Source organism: Molossus molossus, unplaced genomic scaffold, assembly GCF_014108415.1.
Source record: "Molossus molossus isolate mMolMol1 unplaced genomic scaffold, mMolMol1.p scaffold_m16_p_11, whole genome shotgun sequence".
Classification (NCBI taxonomy): Eukaryota; Metazoa; Chordata; class Mammalia; order Chiroptera; family Molossidae; genus Molossus; species Molossus molossus.
Window position 1 is genome coordinate 90,821,692 of NW_023425346.1, and position 17,251 is coordinate 90,838,942.

General features: G+C 46.7%; 1 protein-coding gene across 1 annotated transcript in view; it reads left to right on the forward strand.

Annotated features, from left to right (window-relative positions):
- PNKD (PNKD metallo-beta-lactamase domain containing) overlaps positions 1-17,251 on the forward strand; it is a 47,948-nt gene extending 30,697 nt beyond the window's left edge. Inside the window, exon 3 of the mRNA XM_036253433.1 lies at positions 16,894-17,251. Within this exon, the coding sequence (XP_036109326.1) occupies positions 16,894-17,017 (124 nt within the window). The 3' untranslated portion in view covers positions 17,018-17,251. The remainder of the gene's footprint in view (positions 1-16,893) is intronic.

Here is a 17,251-nt window from a genome sequence, read left to right on the forward strand (position 1 = left end):
ATCTCAACAGATTGAGAAAAAAACGGTCCAGAGAATGGCAGGTTTGCACCTTAGTTTATGCATATCAATCAAAGGAGGAGGCTTAAGGGGCTACATGAAATTCATTGGTGATAGAGTAGAGAGGTGGGAGAAAGCAAATGAGGGTGGGAGGAATCTCTGGGATTGGATGAAAAGTAAAACAAATAGACATACTTCTTTTACATAAGTAGGTATGGAATAGTTAACAGTTAACAATTGACATGATAATAATAACAATGAGCCCTGACCGGTTTGGCTCAACAGTTGGAGCATCGGCTTGCGGAGAGACCTGGGTTTGGTTCCTGCTAAGAGCACGTATCTCAGTTGCAGTTTGTCCCCAGCCCTGGTTGGGTCGTGCGGGTGGCAGCCACCACATCGATGTTTCTCTCTCTCTCTCCCTTCTACTCTATCTGAACAAAAAATGGAAAAATGTCCTCTGGTGAAGATAAAAAATAATAATAATAATAATAATAGCAATGAGAGAATTTGTGGTTTCTGCTCTGGTGGTATGCTTTGGGAGGTAGGGAAGGAAATTATTTTGATATTCCAAAGTTCCTGTTATCAGGTATGTTATCCTAGACATAGATGCAAAAAAAAGACGACAGTTAAGGTAAAGATTGAGCTATGTTAGGGAAAAATACTGGCCTAGGACATGACTATGCATCATGAATTGCTTTTAGTTAGAAAGTTTTAATGTCAGCCCCGGTGGTGTGGCTCAGTTGGTTGAGTGTTGTCCTGTGCACCTACAGGTCACGGAACATATGCCCAGGCTGCGGCTCTATTCCTGGCCGGGGTGTGTGCGGAAGGCAGCCAATCTATGTTTACATCTCACATCATGTTTCTCTCTCTCTCCCTCCCTCCCTTCCTCTTTCTCTGAAATCAATAAAAAGTATTTTTAGAAAGTTTTAATTTTAGACCATCCTATGTGGTTACTTTCTGTCTCCTGAGTTGGTAAAGCCACCATGCAGGCCTCCCCTGAGCTCGTCAGGTGTAGTATGTGGCCCCTTTCTCATCCACAAGGGAACAGCATCTGAAGTGAAGGGCTTCAGGCCTGTTGTCCCAGCAATCTAGGACTGAGCAGGTGGAGTGGGGTGGGAGTGGTAAGAAACAGGACTGGGTAAGAGGCAAGGGGCCAGGAATTAAGATTTTTACCCCCAAGAGCAATGGGGAGGCATGAGACTAGCTAGCAATAGCCATCTCGAGGGAGGTTGGAAGGGTGGAGAGGTGTGCCGATGCCGCTGAGGTGCAGTTCAGTTACCATCTTTACAAGATCGGTAGAGAATTTTCTCTTTTTATCCTCATCCGAGGACATTTTCCATTTTTTTTTTTTTTTTATCCTCACCGGAGGACATTTTTCCATTTTTTTGTTCAGGTAGAGTGGGAGGGAGAGAGAGGAACAGAGAGAGAGATAGAGAGAAACATATAGAGAGAAACATCGACGTGAAGGGACACATCGAGTGGCTGCCACCCGCACAACCGACCAGGGCCGGGGACAAACTGCAACCGAGGTACGTGCCCTTAGCGGGAACCGAACCCGGGTCTCTCAGGACCGCAGGCCGACGCTCTAACCGCTGAGCCAAGCCGGCCAGGGCTATTTTTTGTTCAAATAGAATGGGAGGGAGAGAGAGAGAAAAACATCGACGTGAAAGGGACACATCGAGTAGTTGCCACCCGCACGACCCAACCAGGGCCGGGGACAAATTGCAACCGAGGTACGTGCCCTTAGTGGGAACCGAACCCCGGGTCTCTTTGGACCGCAGGCCGACGCTCTAACCGCTGAGCCAAACCAGCCAGGGCAGTAGAGAATTTTTACAAGAGTTTATTTGGGCCAAACTGACAAATATGCCAGGGAACAAGATCTCACGCTCTGGAGAATAAATTTGCAGCTTCTTTTATGAGTTTGAGATTAAGGAGGGGAAGATTGGAGAAAGCAAGCTAGGGACTGGGGATTGGATTACACTATAGTTAAGATTATGTGCTCTCTTGAGGGTTAATACACCCTTAGAGGAGCATTACTTCTGGTATTTCAAGAGTGTGTTAACCTGTGCACAGGAACAATGGACAGGCTGGCTTAAAACCCTTCACTAAAGAAGTTACAGACCTGCGTCATGACTACCCACTATGACCTGCCCACTTAGGAATTTATGATTAGATCACCCTGTGAGGTCACTTTCCATTTTCCTTTTTTTTTTTTTTTCATCCTTAACCAGTTAAATTTGAACATCAAACTAATAATCTTTTTGTATAAGTATGTTCCATCATCCCATACATTATTGGGGAATGCTTTAAAAGTATCCATTGCTGATCTGAAGTTCAGATTTAACTGGGTGTCTTGTGTTTTTCTGGCAACACTGCCCTGGGAGGAGAGTCAAGTCAAGTCAGTGGCAGCAGGAAAGGGGTTGGGGAATGAAAAGGATCAGGCTGATGTTTATTTTAGGATAAAGTAGCCAACGTTTAGTGATTGATGAGAGGAGGTGAAGGGAGATGGCACGGGTTGGCCCTGGAATGGTTCCCCAGTGTCCAGGTGGACTAGGGGGAGTGGGGGGAAAACCTAACTGCATTGGTGGATCCAGAGAACTTTCTCGGCTGCCAGCCCCAGAGCTCCAGGATCGTTCTACAAATTCCCACTGCAGAGTGCCTGATTACTGAGGGTTACGGTTACTCCACCCAAGACAGGTCTTTTCACTTACCACTAACTTTCTCAAAGAAGTTGCCTTTTTTCAGAGCACTTTGTATTTACTGAATTGAGGCATTTAACCCAGCCTGGGGTAAATATGGCTCCTTCTCCCACTGGAGGGCAAGGACAAAGTCTCATTCATCTCTAGGCTCAGCACAGCCCTGCCCCATCATCTGCTGAATGGAGGGAACTCAAATAACTCTAAATTGGGGTCAGCACAAGGCTCTCAGGCACGAATGACAGATTGTGTATGTGTGTGGAGGGGCAGTTAGAACTTTTCCCTCTAAAAATTAGGCTTATTATCTATAAGCATTAGTTAGTGCTTTCATAAACAAATAGGGAATAGAAAGAATGGTGGCTTTGGATGTCCCAGGAAGGAGGATTTGTCATAGCTTTGCCACTGAATGGCCCTGAAGCTTGGGTCCCATCTAGTCATGTGCTTCATAACGATGTTTCGGCAAGAACAGCCCAAATATACAGTGGTCCATGAGACTATAACGGGGCTGGAAAATTCCTGTTACCTAATGGTGGTGTCGCTTTCCAACACTGCAATGCCACGCATTCCTCCCGTGTCTGTGGGAGTGCTGGTGTAACAGACCTGCGCTGCAGTTGTACGGACACGTAACACATACTCTTCTGTGCAGCACATCTTACTGGGCAATGCTGATAAATGACTGTGTTGCTGGTCTGTGTAGTGACTATTCTAAACTTTTTATCTGTGTAGAACAGTATGTGGTGTTAGGCCGGCAGCAGCCTCATCCATCTGCTTACCAAGTATCTCGATTGCCTCATTTTCTCTTGTGCTTGATTTAATCTCTTGTGGTTTTGTGCATTGACATGCTGTACAGGTTGGTAGTCTAGGAGCAATAGCCTGTACCATATGGGGTAGGTGTGCAGTACGCTGCACCATCTGTGTTTGTGTAAGTGCACTCTGTGACGTGCTCACAATGACAAAATTGCCCAACACATTTCTCAGAACATAGCCCTGTCGTTAAGCGGTGCGTGACTATAAATAAGTCTCAATCACACAATTCTTTCCTACCTCCTATGACTCGATTTTGAAGCCTCAGGTGAAATCATCTATGTGAAAGGCTTGAAAAATGGCACAAGGGGGTGTTAGTGACTCTACTGGGCTAGATAGAACAGGAAGCGGGTGGGGGAGAGCTCCTCCTACCTGAGAGAAAGTGTTGCCATTTGGGGAAGGCTGGGCCAGGAACCAGCCTGACAGCCACGGCGCCGCGGCAACCCGGGCTTAGGGTGATGGTCCCAATCTCCCCTGACCATCAGAATCACCCAAAGGGCTTTTGAAAGTATTTGCTTAGGGATTTCTTTTTTAGACTTCTGTATCGGGATTTTCAGGGGGAGGCGAGGCGGCAGCATGCCCCAGGTGAACCTGATCATCAGCAGCTGTGGTGCTCTAGGGACCTGGGTTCTGTTGAAGTCACTTTAGTGGCTGCATGCCATTTGGGATTATTACTGGCCTTCTCTGAGCCTTGGTAGCCTGTCTGTCAAAGGGAACGATATAGGGTGGAAAGGACTAAAAACAGCAGTTTTCAGGTGCTTAGGACATAGCAAAAACTCAGTTATGATTATTGTTGGTGGGATAGCGCCTGGTGATTCAATGTTTAACACACCCTCAGTTGGGCCTGTGATATGATTGCATTTGGAAGACTAAACAGGACCTGGATGGATGAATTTGCTGTAGCTCAGGAGGCCCAGGTTCCAGCTGTGCACCCTGACACCCTGCCCATTGCCACCATGGACCCTGGCCTCCTAGGTCATCCTGACCTCTTGGGGGATTCCCAGCATTGGCAGCCCCTCCTGGACGAGAAGCTCTCCTCATATTTCACCTGCATTTGTCTCCAAAGGCAACTCCACTTATCTCAGTCCCAGCCCAAGTTGGTAGCTACCCTAGCACCTCTCCTTACCAATAACTGCACCCTCCCATCATCTCAGTTTCAAGCACCTTTCACTCTGACCACCATCTCTTTCTCCAGCTCTATGATTCTGATTTCAACAGTTCCATGCTGATCCACATCAAAATCGGCAATCTATGCGTCTTACCTCCTCTTCCTTGTCCCGCCCAGCCTCACTTCCCTTCTTAACCAGCTTAGATCCATTATCACAATCACTACTCACTCCTTTGCTCCTTTCTGCCTGTCGTACTCAGCAGGCAAAACCCCAGCTCTGCACTGACACAGTTGAAAGGAAGAAGACATGGGAGGTACTGACTTATTTCACTTTCAACTCATGAAGACTTATGTTTTTCTGGTCCATTCATATCAACATTCCTGTTCCGGGTAATTACTCCGCCCTTTCCCCAATCTCTTCAAAATTCCAACACCTTCTCTGCAGCTTCGCTCTCAGCCCTGACCTTGTTTTCCTGAGCAAAGAAAAGCAATCAGAAAACTGCCACCTGTATCTGCACTTGGCTATCTAATAGGTGACTGCTTCTCAAATTTCAGTGTGCGATCACATGGGGATCTTGTTAAAACACCGATTCTGCTTTAGTAGAGTGGGGTGCAGCTGAGAGCCTGCATCGTTTATGAGCTCCAGGTAACTCGCCGCGTGGACCCTACTTGGAGTGGCTTAACTTCTTTTTTTTTTTTAATCCTCCCCCGCATTTTTTGTTCAGATAGAAGGGGAGAGCGAGTGAGAGAAACATTGATGTGAAAGGGACACATCAAGTGGCTGCCTCCCATATGACCCCAACAGGGGCTGGGGACAAACCGCAACTGAGGTACATGCCCTTAGCGGGAACTGAACCCGAGTCTCTCTGGACGGCAGGCTGACACTCTAACCACTGAGCCAAACCGGCCAGGACAGGAGTGGCTTAACTTCTAATCCATATCGCCATCCCCACCCTAGTCTGAATGAGGATTCTAGCATCTGATAGCCCTCCTTCCCGCCCATCCCCTGCTTGTTCAGAAGGATCTCCAGCCTGGTGAGTGCTGTCCAGTAGAAATATGATGTTGAGATAGGCCAGTAAGGCAGCCAGGCAGGAATAGGGAAACGGAGACAAATAGGTAAACAGCTAAGTGGTTTACAGCCTTCCAGTAAATTGCGAAATCCTATCCTTCTGTAATGAACGACACAAGAGTAAATGGTTTACGCTTCTCCCCAATCACAGGGTAAATAGTTTAAATCACTCTACTCAGGGAAATAGATAGCAGAAATCCAGTTATTGCCATTTGTGAAATTTTTCCTGCATGAAGTCAAGAACCCACACACTACTGGCTGGCCCTAGGCAGACCTGCTTAGGGTGAGGTCCCCTTTCTGGTAACAATGTGACACATTTTCCCTTTTTTCACCCCTCTTTTTCTCTAATCAGAAGCTTGAAAGAATACAAGAAAAAAAAAAAAGGTTTGTCATACATGATAAAGTCATCAAGAAATGTCTGTGAGCCGCATAAGTAATTTCAATTTTCCAGTAGCCACATTAAAAAGTAAAAAGATCCCTGGCCAGTTTGGCTCAGCGGTTAGAGCATCAGCCCGCAGACCAGAGAGTCCCGGGTTCGGGTCCCGCTAAGGGCATGTACCTGGTTGCAGTTTGTCCCCGGCCCTGGTTGGGGTCGTGTGGGTGGTGACCACTCAATGTGTCTCTCTCACGTTGATGTTTCTCTCTCTTCCTCTCTCTCTCCCTCCCATTCTATCTGAAGATAAATGCAAAAATGTCCTCTGGTGAGGATAAAAAAAAAAAGTAAAAAGAAACAGGTGGAATAATTTTAATAATACATTTATTTAATCCAAAACATGTAAAATATTATTTCAACATTTAATCAGTATAAAAATATTAATGAAATTTTTTCATGCTAGGTCTTTATTTATCTTAAATTTGTTTTTATTGATTTTTTTTTAGAGTGAGAGGAAGGGAGAGAGAGAGAGAAACCTATATGTGAGAGAGACATATCTGATTGGCTGCCTCCTGCATGCTTCCTACTAGGGATTGAGTCTGAAACTTCAAATGTACCCTGACCAGGAATCGAACCAGGACCTCTCAGTGCATGGGACGACACTCAATCCACTGAGCCACACCTGCCAGGCATGCTGGGTTTTGGTTTAAAAAAATTTTTTTCTTTATTGATTGGAGAGAGAGAGGAAGGGAGAGGGAGAGAGAGATAGAAACATCAATGAAAGGGACCATCGATTGTCTGCCTCCTTCATGCCCCCATCCTGGTGATTTGACCCACAACCTGGGCATGTGTCCTGACCAGGAATCATACTGGCAAACTCTTGGTGCATGAGTCGATGCTCAACCACTGAGCCACACCGGCTGGGCTGGGTTTTTTGTTTTTTTTTTTAATGTGGTATGTAGTTTTACATTTACAGCACATCTCTATTTGGATGTTGGGTTTTCATCAGAAATATTTGATGTTTATTTAGATTTTAGAAAACGTACAATTGAAAAAGTAGATTCAGCCCTGACCAGTTTGGATCAGCAGTTGGGGTGTTGGCCTGCCTACCGAAGAGTCGGGGGTTTGATTCGGGTCAAGGGCACGTGCCTCAGTTGTAGTTCAGTCCCTGGCACTGGTCGGGGTCCTTCAAGAGGCAGCCAGTCGATGTGTCTCTCTCACATCGATGTTTTCCTCTCTCTCTCTCTCCTCCCCTCTTATTCTATCTGAAGATAAATGGAAAAAATATCCTCAAGTGAGGATTAAAAAAGAAAAGATTCACATGTCCAGGTTCTGTACGCGAATCAGATATATTTGAATGTTTTCCGGTAACTGAAATAAGTTTCAATTTTTATATTTAAATTAAAATTCAATAATTTAAAATTTCAGTTTCTCAGTTGTTCCAACTTTACTTCAAGTTCTATTCAATAGCCACATATGTCTACAGTGCAGACCTATACCAGTTATGCTGTGGTCATTAATAGCATAGACCCCTCTGACTACAGGGGTCAGAGCCTATACCACAATTCATCTCGGACCCACCTCCCCAGATGCCTGCCCTCGGGCGTGCACTCAGTACTTCTATCAAAATGAATGTATTCCCAAGTTAAAAATTATTTCTATGAAGGCACAGTCAGTTTCCAAACGTGACCACTAGGGGGCAAGATCTGGCTATCATCACGACAAGGAAAGAGGAACCCTAGCAATGTTCTAGACAGGTGGAAGATTGTTCAGTGCAGTGTTTTTCATACTGTGGGTCATGACCCATTCGTAAAATCAATTAAGTGGGTAGTAGGAACATTTATAAAAATATACTAGAAAAAATCAGAATATAAACACTACAACCAGCCCTTCCATGTCCTCAGTTTCCACATTAGGGGATCCAATCAACTGCAGACGAATGTATTCAGAGAGAGAAAATGTTACATTGTTGCTGATGTGTACTGTGTACAGATTTTTTCTTTGTTGTTATTCTCTAAACAGTACAGTATACCAACTATTTACATTGTATTAGGTATTATAAGTAACCTAGAGATGATTAAAGTATACAGGAGGATTGTGTAAGTTATATGCAAAGACCATGCCATTTTATATAAAGGTCTTGAGCATCTGCAGATCTGAATATTCCAGGGGGGTCCTGGAACCAGTCCCCATGGATACCAAGAAAAGACTGTATTATTGTTTGGGGTAACATTGTTTTAGTTTTATTTATATATGTATTGCACATAGGTCTGGATGTAAAATGCCTTTGTTATTGTGAATCATGGTCAAAACATTTGTTTGTTTTTTATCCTCACCCAAGGACATTTTTCCATTTTTTATTCAGATAGAGCAGGAAGGAGAGAGAGGAAGAGAGAGAAACATCGATGTGAAAGGGACACATCAAGTGGCCGCCACCCACACGACCCAACCAGGGCCGGGGACAAACCGCAGCCAAGGTACATGCCCTTAGTGGGAACCGAACCTCGGTCTCTGTGGACCGCAGGCTGACGCTCTAACCGCTGAGCCAAACTGGCCAGGGCCATAGTCAAAACATTTGAAAATCACTCTAATCTTTCTTATCTACAGATAAAAGAAATCAAGCCCACAAGTTGATCAGTGTTGAAGCTAGGAAATGGGTGCATGAGAGCTCCTTATACTGTTTTCTTTCTTTCTTTTTTATCCTCACCTGAGGACATTTTTTCATTTTTTGTTCAGATAGAGCGGGGGGGGGGGGGGGAGAGAAACATCAACATGAAAGGGACACATCGAGTGGCTACCACCCGCACGACCTTCCCAGGGCCAGGCACAAACTGCAACCGAGGTACGTGCCCTTACGGGAACCGAACCCAAGTCTCTCTGGACCACAGGTCGACGCTCTAACCGCTAAGCCAAACCAGCCAGGGTGTGTTTTCTTTTCTTTGTTTAGATGTTTTTAATTCTCCATACTAAAAAGTTAATTTAAGAAGAAATGGAGCTCAGCCCTGGCTGGGTGGCTCAGTTGGCTGGAGTGTTATCCTATATGCCAAAAGGTTGTGGGTTTGCCCTGGCCGGTTTGGCTCAGCTGGAGCATCAGCCCGCAGACCAGAGTCCCGGGTTCGGTTCCCGCTAATGGCATGTACCTCGATTGCAGTTTGTCCCCAGCCCCAGTTGGTGTCGTGTGGGTGGCAACCACTCAATGCGTCTCTCTCATATGGATGTTTCTCTCTTTCTCTTCTTCCCTCTCTCCCTCCTGCTCTATCTGAAGATAAATGCAAGAGGAAAAAAAATGTTGTGGGTTTGATTCCCCAGCAAGGCACATATCTAGTTTGATCCCCAGTTGGGGTGCATACAGGAGACAATGAATTGATGTTTCTCCCTCTCTCTCCTCCTTCCTCTCTCTCTCAGATCAATTAAAAAAAAAATCCTCAGGTGAGGATTAAAAAAGAAAATAAAACTGTGCTCAGAGCAGTAAAGAGGCATATTCATAGGCTCACAGGAGAGGCAGAGCCAGGACTCAAACCCAGCACTTTAATACTAATTCAGCAAGTATTTCTGAGGGGCCGACTGTGCTGGGTACTGTGCTAAGCAGTGGGGAGATAGGAGTGAATAAAGTGAATACAGCCCCTGCCTCTTGGAGCTTGCGGTCAGGAGGGGAAGCAGATACTAACCTCGAACCTCACAAGTAAATACATCATTACAAATGGTAATACCAAATGGTAATTCCTGCACTGAAGGACAATGGACTCAGTGCCCTAGGAGAGCAGTACATGGGACCTCATTTAGAAGGAGAGGCCAAGACAGCTGCTCTTAGGTGGCATCCAAGGGTAGCCTGAGTCAGGCAGACAGTGTGTGTGTGTGTGTGTGTGGCATCTGTGTATGGGTGTGTGTATTGGTGTGCATGTATATGGTATGTGTATGGGTGTGTGGCCTGTATATGAGTATGAGTGTGTATGTGTATGTATATGACGTGTGTATGGGGTGTGTGGTATGTACCATATGTATATGGTATGCATGTATATGGTGTGTGTGATGTGTGTATATGGTGTGTGTATATGTGTATATATGGTATGTATGTGTGTGTGGTGTGTGTGTATGGAGTATGTATATACGTGTGTATGTGGTGTGTGTATGTGTGTGGTGTGTATGTAAGTACAGAGTGGGGCAAAAGTAGGTTTACAGTTGTTCATATGGAAAATAATACAATAATTAATAAATAATAATACAAGAATACACTCTGCATTTCATGTATTCGCAACTGTAAGCTGCCCTGTATATGGTTTGAGTGTGTGTTTGGGGTGTGCGTGTGCACAGTGGCCACTTCCCACTGCAGGAGCAAGCTCTGTGAAAGTGGTGGCGGCCTCCCGGATGCTGAAAGAGCTTGGGGTGTTCTGGAAACTTCGAGGAGACCAATGTGGCTGAGGATTGGTGGCACTGGGGCGTGGCCTAAGCAGAGACTGGAGAGGTGGGCAGGGACCAGACCTGCAGGACTTCTTGGGGTCATTCAGGATTTGGGATTTTATCTTATAGGGAATCCATTGAATGGTTTGAGAGAGGAAGGATGTGGTTTGGTTATATTATAAGAAAGTCCCCCAACGCTGGCTGGATTGGCTCAGCCATCAGCGTGTTGGCCTGCGGACCAAAGAGTCTCAGGTTCGATTCTGGTCAAGGACACATACCTTGGTTGTGGTTCGCGCCTCGGCCCTGGTCAGGGTCATGAGGGAGGCAACCAATCGATGTGTCTCTCTCACATCGATGTTTCCCCCCACACACACACTATCTGAAGATAAACGGAAAAATATCCTCGGGTGAGGATTAAAAAAAGAAAGCCTCCCAGCTCTGAGTGGAGGGTGAATGGGGGCAGCACGTGAGAGCAGAGGCCCGTCATTTCAGAGCTGTCTCAAGTTGTCAGGTGATGGCCAGCACGCCCCTGCCACAGCCACCCCAAACCCCCATAGCTGCTTTAGCCTTGTTGGGCTGGCTGTTTTCCATCCCCCCATGTGCATCTCCACCCTTCACTGTGCTCGGAGCTGGCCAGTGCGGACATCAGTGCACTGGCTCCTCATCCCCCAGCTTCAGGGGGTTTGGCCAGTGGAGAGTCCACAGGAGAGGAGAGGAGGCACGGAGCCAGTGGGCTCAGGGTATTCGGTCTTCCTCCTCTCTGAAGGGTCACCAAGGACTGGCTCATCCCTCAACCGAAGGTGACAGCTCTAGTCAGGTGGCCCTGTCCATGCAGCTTTGTCCCTCAAATTCTATAATTGCTCCCTCCCTTCACCTGTCAGGCCTAGAGGTGGTGACAGGACCCCACTGTCACTAGCCCTAGGGAACTGCACTGTCCCTCGAGTTCCCTGCCCATAGCCTTGTAGAGCAGTCCTTCCATGAAGCTGTCTTCCAGTTATCAGTTTGGGCGGGTCGTCTGTTTCCTAGCAAACTCCCTGCACTGGCCAGTGACACAGTGTCAGCAAAAAGAGCCTGGGCTGTGGGGTCAGATAAAAAAAAAAAAAAAACAGGACTGAATTCTGGCTCTATCGCTTATTAACTCTGTAATAGGGGACATCATTGAGCCTCTCCAAGCCTTGGTGTTCTTCTCTAACATGAAGACACCATTACCTTCCTAACAGGGTGGTTAGGATGATGACAGGGCTTGGTGCAGCCCAGGGCACAGCAGACCTTCACACACTCGCATTCCGTCCTTTCTTCCCCTGCAACCCAGCACACACGTATTACCTTACACTGGTCAAGCAGGGTGCTGGGCACTGGGGTGGGGAGACCAAGAAGCACAGGGCACTATTTCTGCCTACAGGGAATCCACACTCCTGGAAAGGAGATATAATCCCTCCACCCCCGGATTTCCCCATCATTCAAAGTGGAAAGGAGTGAGGGTTGATTTTCTTTCTTTCTTTTTAATGTTTTCATTGATATTTTAGAGAGAGAGAAAGGGAGAGAGAAACATTTATGTGAGAGAGACATTGATCGGCTGCCTCCTGCACGCCCCCTACTGGGGATCGAGCCCACAACCTGGGCATGTGCCCTGACGGAGAATCAAACAGGGACCTCTCAGTCCATGAGATGACACTCAATCCACTCAGCCACACCAACTGGGCTAATTTTTGTTGTTGTCGTTTTTTATTAATTTTAGAGAAAGAGGAAGGGAGAGGGAGAGAGAGTTAGAAACATCAATGAAAGAACATCGATTGACTGCCTCCTGCATGCCCCCTACTGGGGATCAGACCCACAACCTGGGCATGTGCCCTGACTGGGAATCGAACAGGCAACCTCTTGGTGCATGGGTCGATGCTCAGCCACTGAGCCACACCAGCCAGTCGAAACCATTTATTTCTTTTTGACTACTCTGTGGCAGGCATTTTTCCAGGGTCTGGAATGGAATAGTGACCAGCATTGCAAAGAGTTGTGATGATCAGAAAGAGGTTGAAAGAGGAGGCTGAATTTATTTTTAGTTTTAAAGGAGCTGCACAGAAAGGTAGGGCATATCAGTATCCCTAGGGACTGAACTCAACACCCCCCCTCACCCCCGCCTTCCTCCCTGTGGGAGAGCCTGCAAAAGTCCCCAGACTGAGAATCCAGGCCTTAATGAGTTACAGCTACTCCCAGGAGTGATTTGGAGCACTTCAGTTGTGCTGAGGCCCAAGGTACCTTGAGAAATGTGCCTTGAAGGATGTCCCCAGGTGTGGTGGGGCAGGCGTAGGGGGACAAAACCCAGGTCAGTGACCAGTGCAGGTCGACTAAAAGGAGGGCAAGTGACAGTAGTGGGAGCATGAAACACTAGAAAACTGGGTTGAGTCAATATTGCTAAATCAAGCAGTGTGGATTTAATTGTGCAGACACTGGCTTTGAGCTGGGAGCAGACGTGATTTGATCCTAGGCTTCCAAAGGCTTTGATAACTATGTGATAAGGTGGACGGGAGCTGGAGGTGCCTGCAATGGACTAGGCGTTAGGACTCGAGGACCCGAATTTGGGTGATGGCACTAGGAGGGGAAGGATCACAGCCTTGATATTCATTCATAAAATATCCGTCTGAGCACTCACAAGGACCAGACGAATGATACAAAATGCAATTAACATCAATGAACATTGAACAAGTAACTGTGATGAGTTGGACACTGCATCCTTTACTTGAGTAATCATAGTTCATCCTCAAAAAGTTGCATGCAGATTATCAGTCCCTTTGCAGAGACAAAGAGACTCTCCTACAACCACCCCACCACTGGAGATAACGAGGAAGAACATGGGCATTTAGATTTGGAACTCAAGACGGAAGTTAGGTTGGACATTTCTCTTTGGGAGTAATGAGTTAAGCATCAAGTGACAGCTGAAGTCAGGGGAAGCAGTGAATGTTGACTGAGAAGAGGAAAAGGCCAAGTAATGAACTGTGGAGAAGCTGGACATGTGAGAGGCAGCAGCAGCTGGGGAAGCTTGCAAGGGGCGTGAGAAGAAAACCAGGAGAGACTTCCACAGGGAAGGTGAAGAAGGAACAAGGCTCTGCCCACAAGTTAAGTGACAAGGACTGAACAGTGACACATGGGTTTAAGGTTCAAGGGGTCAGAGCCAAATTAGGATGGAATGGTGAGGGCAGAGCTCAGCTGAGTGGCCTGAACTGCATGGGAAGTGAGAAGTGGGGGCAGCAAGGAGGATACTTTCTTTGTTTTAGTAAAATGCCTTTGTCTGAGTTTAAGAGTAATATATGCCTATTAAAGAAAATTAGACAAACACTTTTATTGCTTTTAGCCTGAGAAAGTCATCTACTCTCAGAGACTGGAAATGTATTTAATGTCCTTCTAATATTGTAAGGTTTACTTTTATGTCCTTAAACTTTAATTCACCTGGACTTTATTTTGATGTACTCTGTGAGGCTCAGGGCTAGATTGCTCTTTTCCAAATAGCTAGTCTAAGCACACCATATCTTTCCAACACCATTAATAACTAACCTTTCTGCTTCCCACTGTCTTTGTCAGCTACTGTTGCAATCATGCTGTGTAACAAGCAATTCCACAGCTGATATGCATACAGCAGTCAGCATGTATTTTTCTCTCATACATCTGTGGGCAGCTGGGTTTCAGCTAATCCAGGCTGGGCTCTGCTGGGTTGGGCTGCCTTCCACATCATGAGTGGGGCCAAGTCAGCTCCATGTATCTTTCTTTCATTCTTCTTAGACCAGCAACTACCTGAGGGATGTCCTCATGGTGAAATACACAGATGCAGAGGCCAAGTTAACCACAACACCCATTTAAAACTCCTGTTTGTGTCATGTCTGCTAACATTCCACTGGCCAAAGCAAATCAAGAAACCAAGCCCAACCTCAGTGGCGTGGGAAAATATATTTCACCTCCATGGAAATGGCGCATAGTCACATGTTAATGGTTGTATTTACAGAGAGAGACTAAGAATTGAGAACCACAATGCAATCCTCCATACCCAGGGAGGCAGACTTGAAGGAAACTAGGTTATGATGAGAGAATCTATAAAGGGACCCAAGGTCAAGGGAAGTTTTTAAGGCAGGGAGATACTCCCTGTTTGTCCAAATGGTGAGGGAAAGTGGTGGTCAGGAGAAACATTGCTTGAAGATATGAACAAGAGGGGTTAATAGCAATTCCTCTAAAAATTTGAATGTAAGTAACAAAATTTGTAGAGGGGGTAGGTGGGCACAGAAATTATTTCCTCTAAAAAGATATTAGCTGAAAGCAAAGGAATCGGAGCTGGGCCTGAGGTTTCCAAAAACAAGTATGGGTAATGAGAGGAGACCTCGGCCATGTAAAAGTGCTGCCAAGCGTTGGTGTAGTGTCCCAGTAAGGCCGCATTTGTGGGGGCCCTGATTCACGTGACAGTCGTCTTCTCCAGCCCTGTGCATGAGGTTGGGGCAGGAACGGTGGATAATGAGGTTGGTCTGGCAGGTCTGGAGGTTGGTAGACTAAGGTTGGAGGGATGGGGCGGGAGTGGAGAAGCTGCGGGCTGATGAGTGGTTCAAGAGATGAACCCAAGTTCTCACTGAGAGGGAAGCCATGTAGGCTGGAGGGGCTGACGGGCTGGAAGAAAACGAATGGTTTGAGGGGCTGGAGAGGAACTGGAGTGTAGCTCTCAGACGTAGAAAGTTTCAGGGAGATCCAGGGTGTGACCGTGTGCGTAGGCTGTGGAATTGCATCTGAAGGCCTTGGAGTTGACGTCAGGAACTGAGGCCCAGGCACAGTTCAGAATCACTGAGGCAAAATGAAGATTCCAGGGCCCCAGCCAGACCTACTGAGTCTGAATCACTTGGAGAGGGGCCCAGGATTCTGTTTTACCAAGCTCCCTGTGTGGTTCTTAGATATCCTAAAGTTGAGAACTGCTGAGCTAAATGTTGAAGGAGTCGTGCTTGTTGGAATTACCTGGTGGCAAGAATCAGGCAGCAAGACTAAAAACAGTGTCTAACTTCTCCGAGCCTGGACTTGGTGCATGGCTGGGCTGATGAGGATGGGTGGAGAGAAGTTTTTTGTTTTTTATTTTTTTTGGTACATGCCCCTAGCAGGAACCGAACCCGGGACTCTCTGGTCCGTAGGCCAACGCTCCATCTGCTGAACCAAACAGGCCAGGGCATGGAGAGAAGTTTTTTTAAATATGTTTTTATTGATTTTTTTTTTTTAGAGAGAAAGGAAAGGGGAGAGAGATAAAAACATCTATGTGAGAGAGGAACATTAGTTGGCTGCCTCCTGCACACCCCCTACTGGGTGGGGATGGAGCCCACAACCTGGGCATGTGCCCTGACCAGGAATTGAACTGAGACCTTGGAGAGAAGTTTTTTTGTTTGGTTTGGTTTGGTTTTTATTGATTTTAGAGAGAGAGATAGAAACATTGATGAGAGAGAACATCGATTGGCCGCCTCCTGCATTCCCTACTAGGGATCTGGCCCACAACCTGGGCATGTGCCCTGAATGAGAATCGAACCAGCAACCTCTTGGTGCATGGGTTGATGCTCAACCACTGAGCCACACTGGCTATGCATGGAGAGAACTTTTTAAATGAGGCAGGAGGAGCAATGATCTTGACCTGGAATGGCATGTGACAAAGGTAGGAGGCTGAAAGTCTGAAAAGGCAGGGGATGCCAGGGGATTTATTTCCAAGCAAAGTAAGGTTCTGGAGTGTGAAACACAATGGCTCGAGGGAAGCCCACAGTGGGTGGTGAGCTCAGGGTGGGGCAGCAGACGAGGGATGGACTGATGTGAATGGGGCTGGGCTGAGTGGAGGCCAAATTATCCTAGCCACCACTTCTGCACGTGGCTAACTTTTTCTTTTGTTAATCCTCATTTCTTTTGCCCTGGCCAGTTTGGCTCAGCGGTTACAGCGTCAGCCCGTGGACCAGAGAGACCCAGGTTTGGTTCCTGCTAAGGGCACGTACCTCAGTTGCAGTTTGTCCCCGGCCTCAACAGGGCCATGTGGGTGGCAGCCAGTCTCTCTGACATTGATGTTTCTCTCTCTCTCTTCCTCCCTTTCTCCCTCCCACTCTATCTGAAGGTAAATGCAAAAATGTCCTCAGGTGAGGATAAAAACAAAAACCAACATTTTTTTTCCATTGAGTTTTAGAGAGAGTGGAAGGGAGGGAGGGGGAGAGAGAGAGAGAAACATTGATGTGAGAGAGACACATTGACCGGCTGCCTCCCACATGACCCTGACTGGGTCCAGGGATCAAACCTGCAACCCAGGCACATGCCCTTGACCGGAATTGAACCTATGACCCTTCATTCCGCAGGTCCATGCTCTACCACTGAGCCAAACTGGCCAGGGCTTGGTTAACTTTTCTAAACGGAACTTCTCCACCTTTGTCCAACATGATGTCTCTTGTTTCTAACATTCAAACAGCTCCTATCATCTTAGCTCCTTCATGATTGTGTCATTGTGGTCATCATCATCATCATCGTCATCAGCAGCAGCATCATCACTATGGTTTCCTGCATGCCAGCCAAGCACCATGCATCAAGCTTGAGCTATGATGCAAAGATGAAGGCAGGCTCTCGATCCTAAGGGGAGCTTCCAGGCCAGTTGTGAAGGCAGGATTCAGATACCAGGGACAGACAGACTAAGATGGTAAGTGGATAAGAAGCAGACTCAAGAACCCCATCACCACCAGGAACCTGGAAGAAGGTTTGCTCTTTGTGAACTAAGCTCTAAAACTACTGCATCTGCCTTGGCCGGTTTGGCTCAGCAGTTAGAGCGTCGA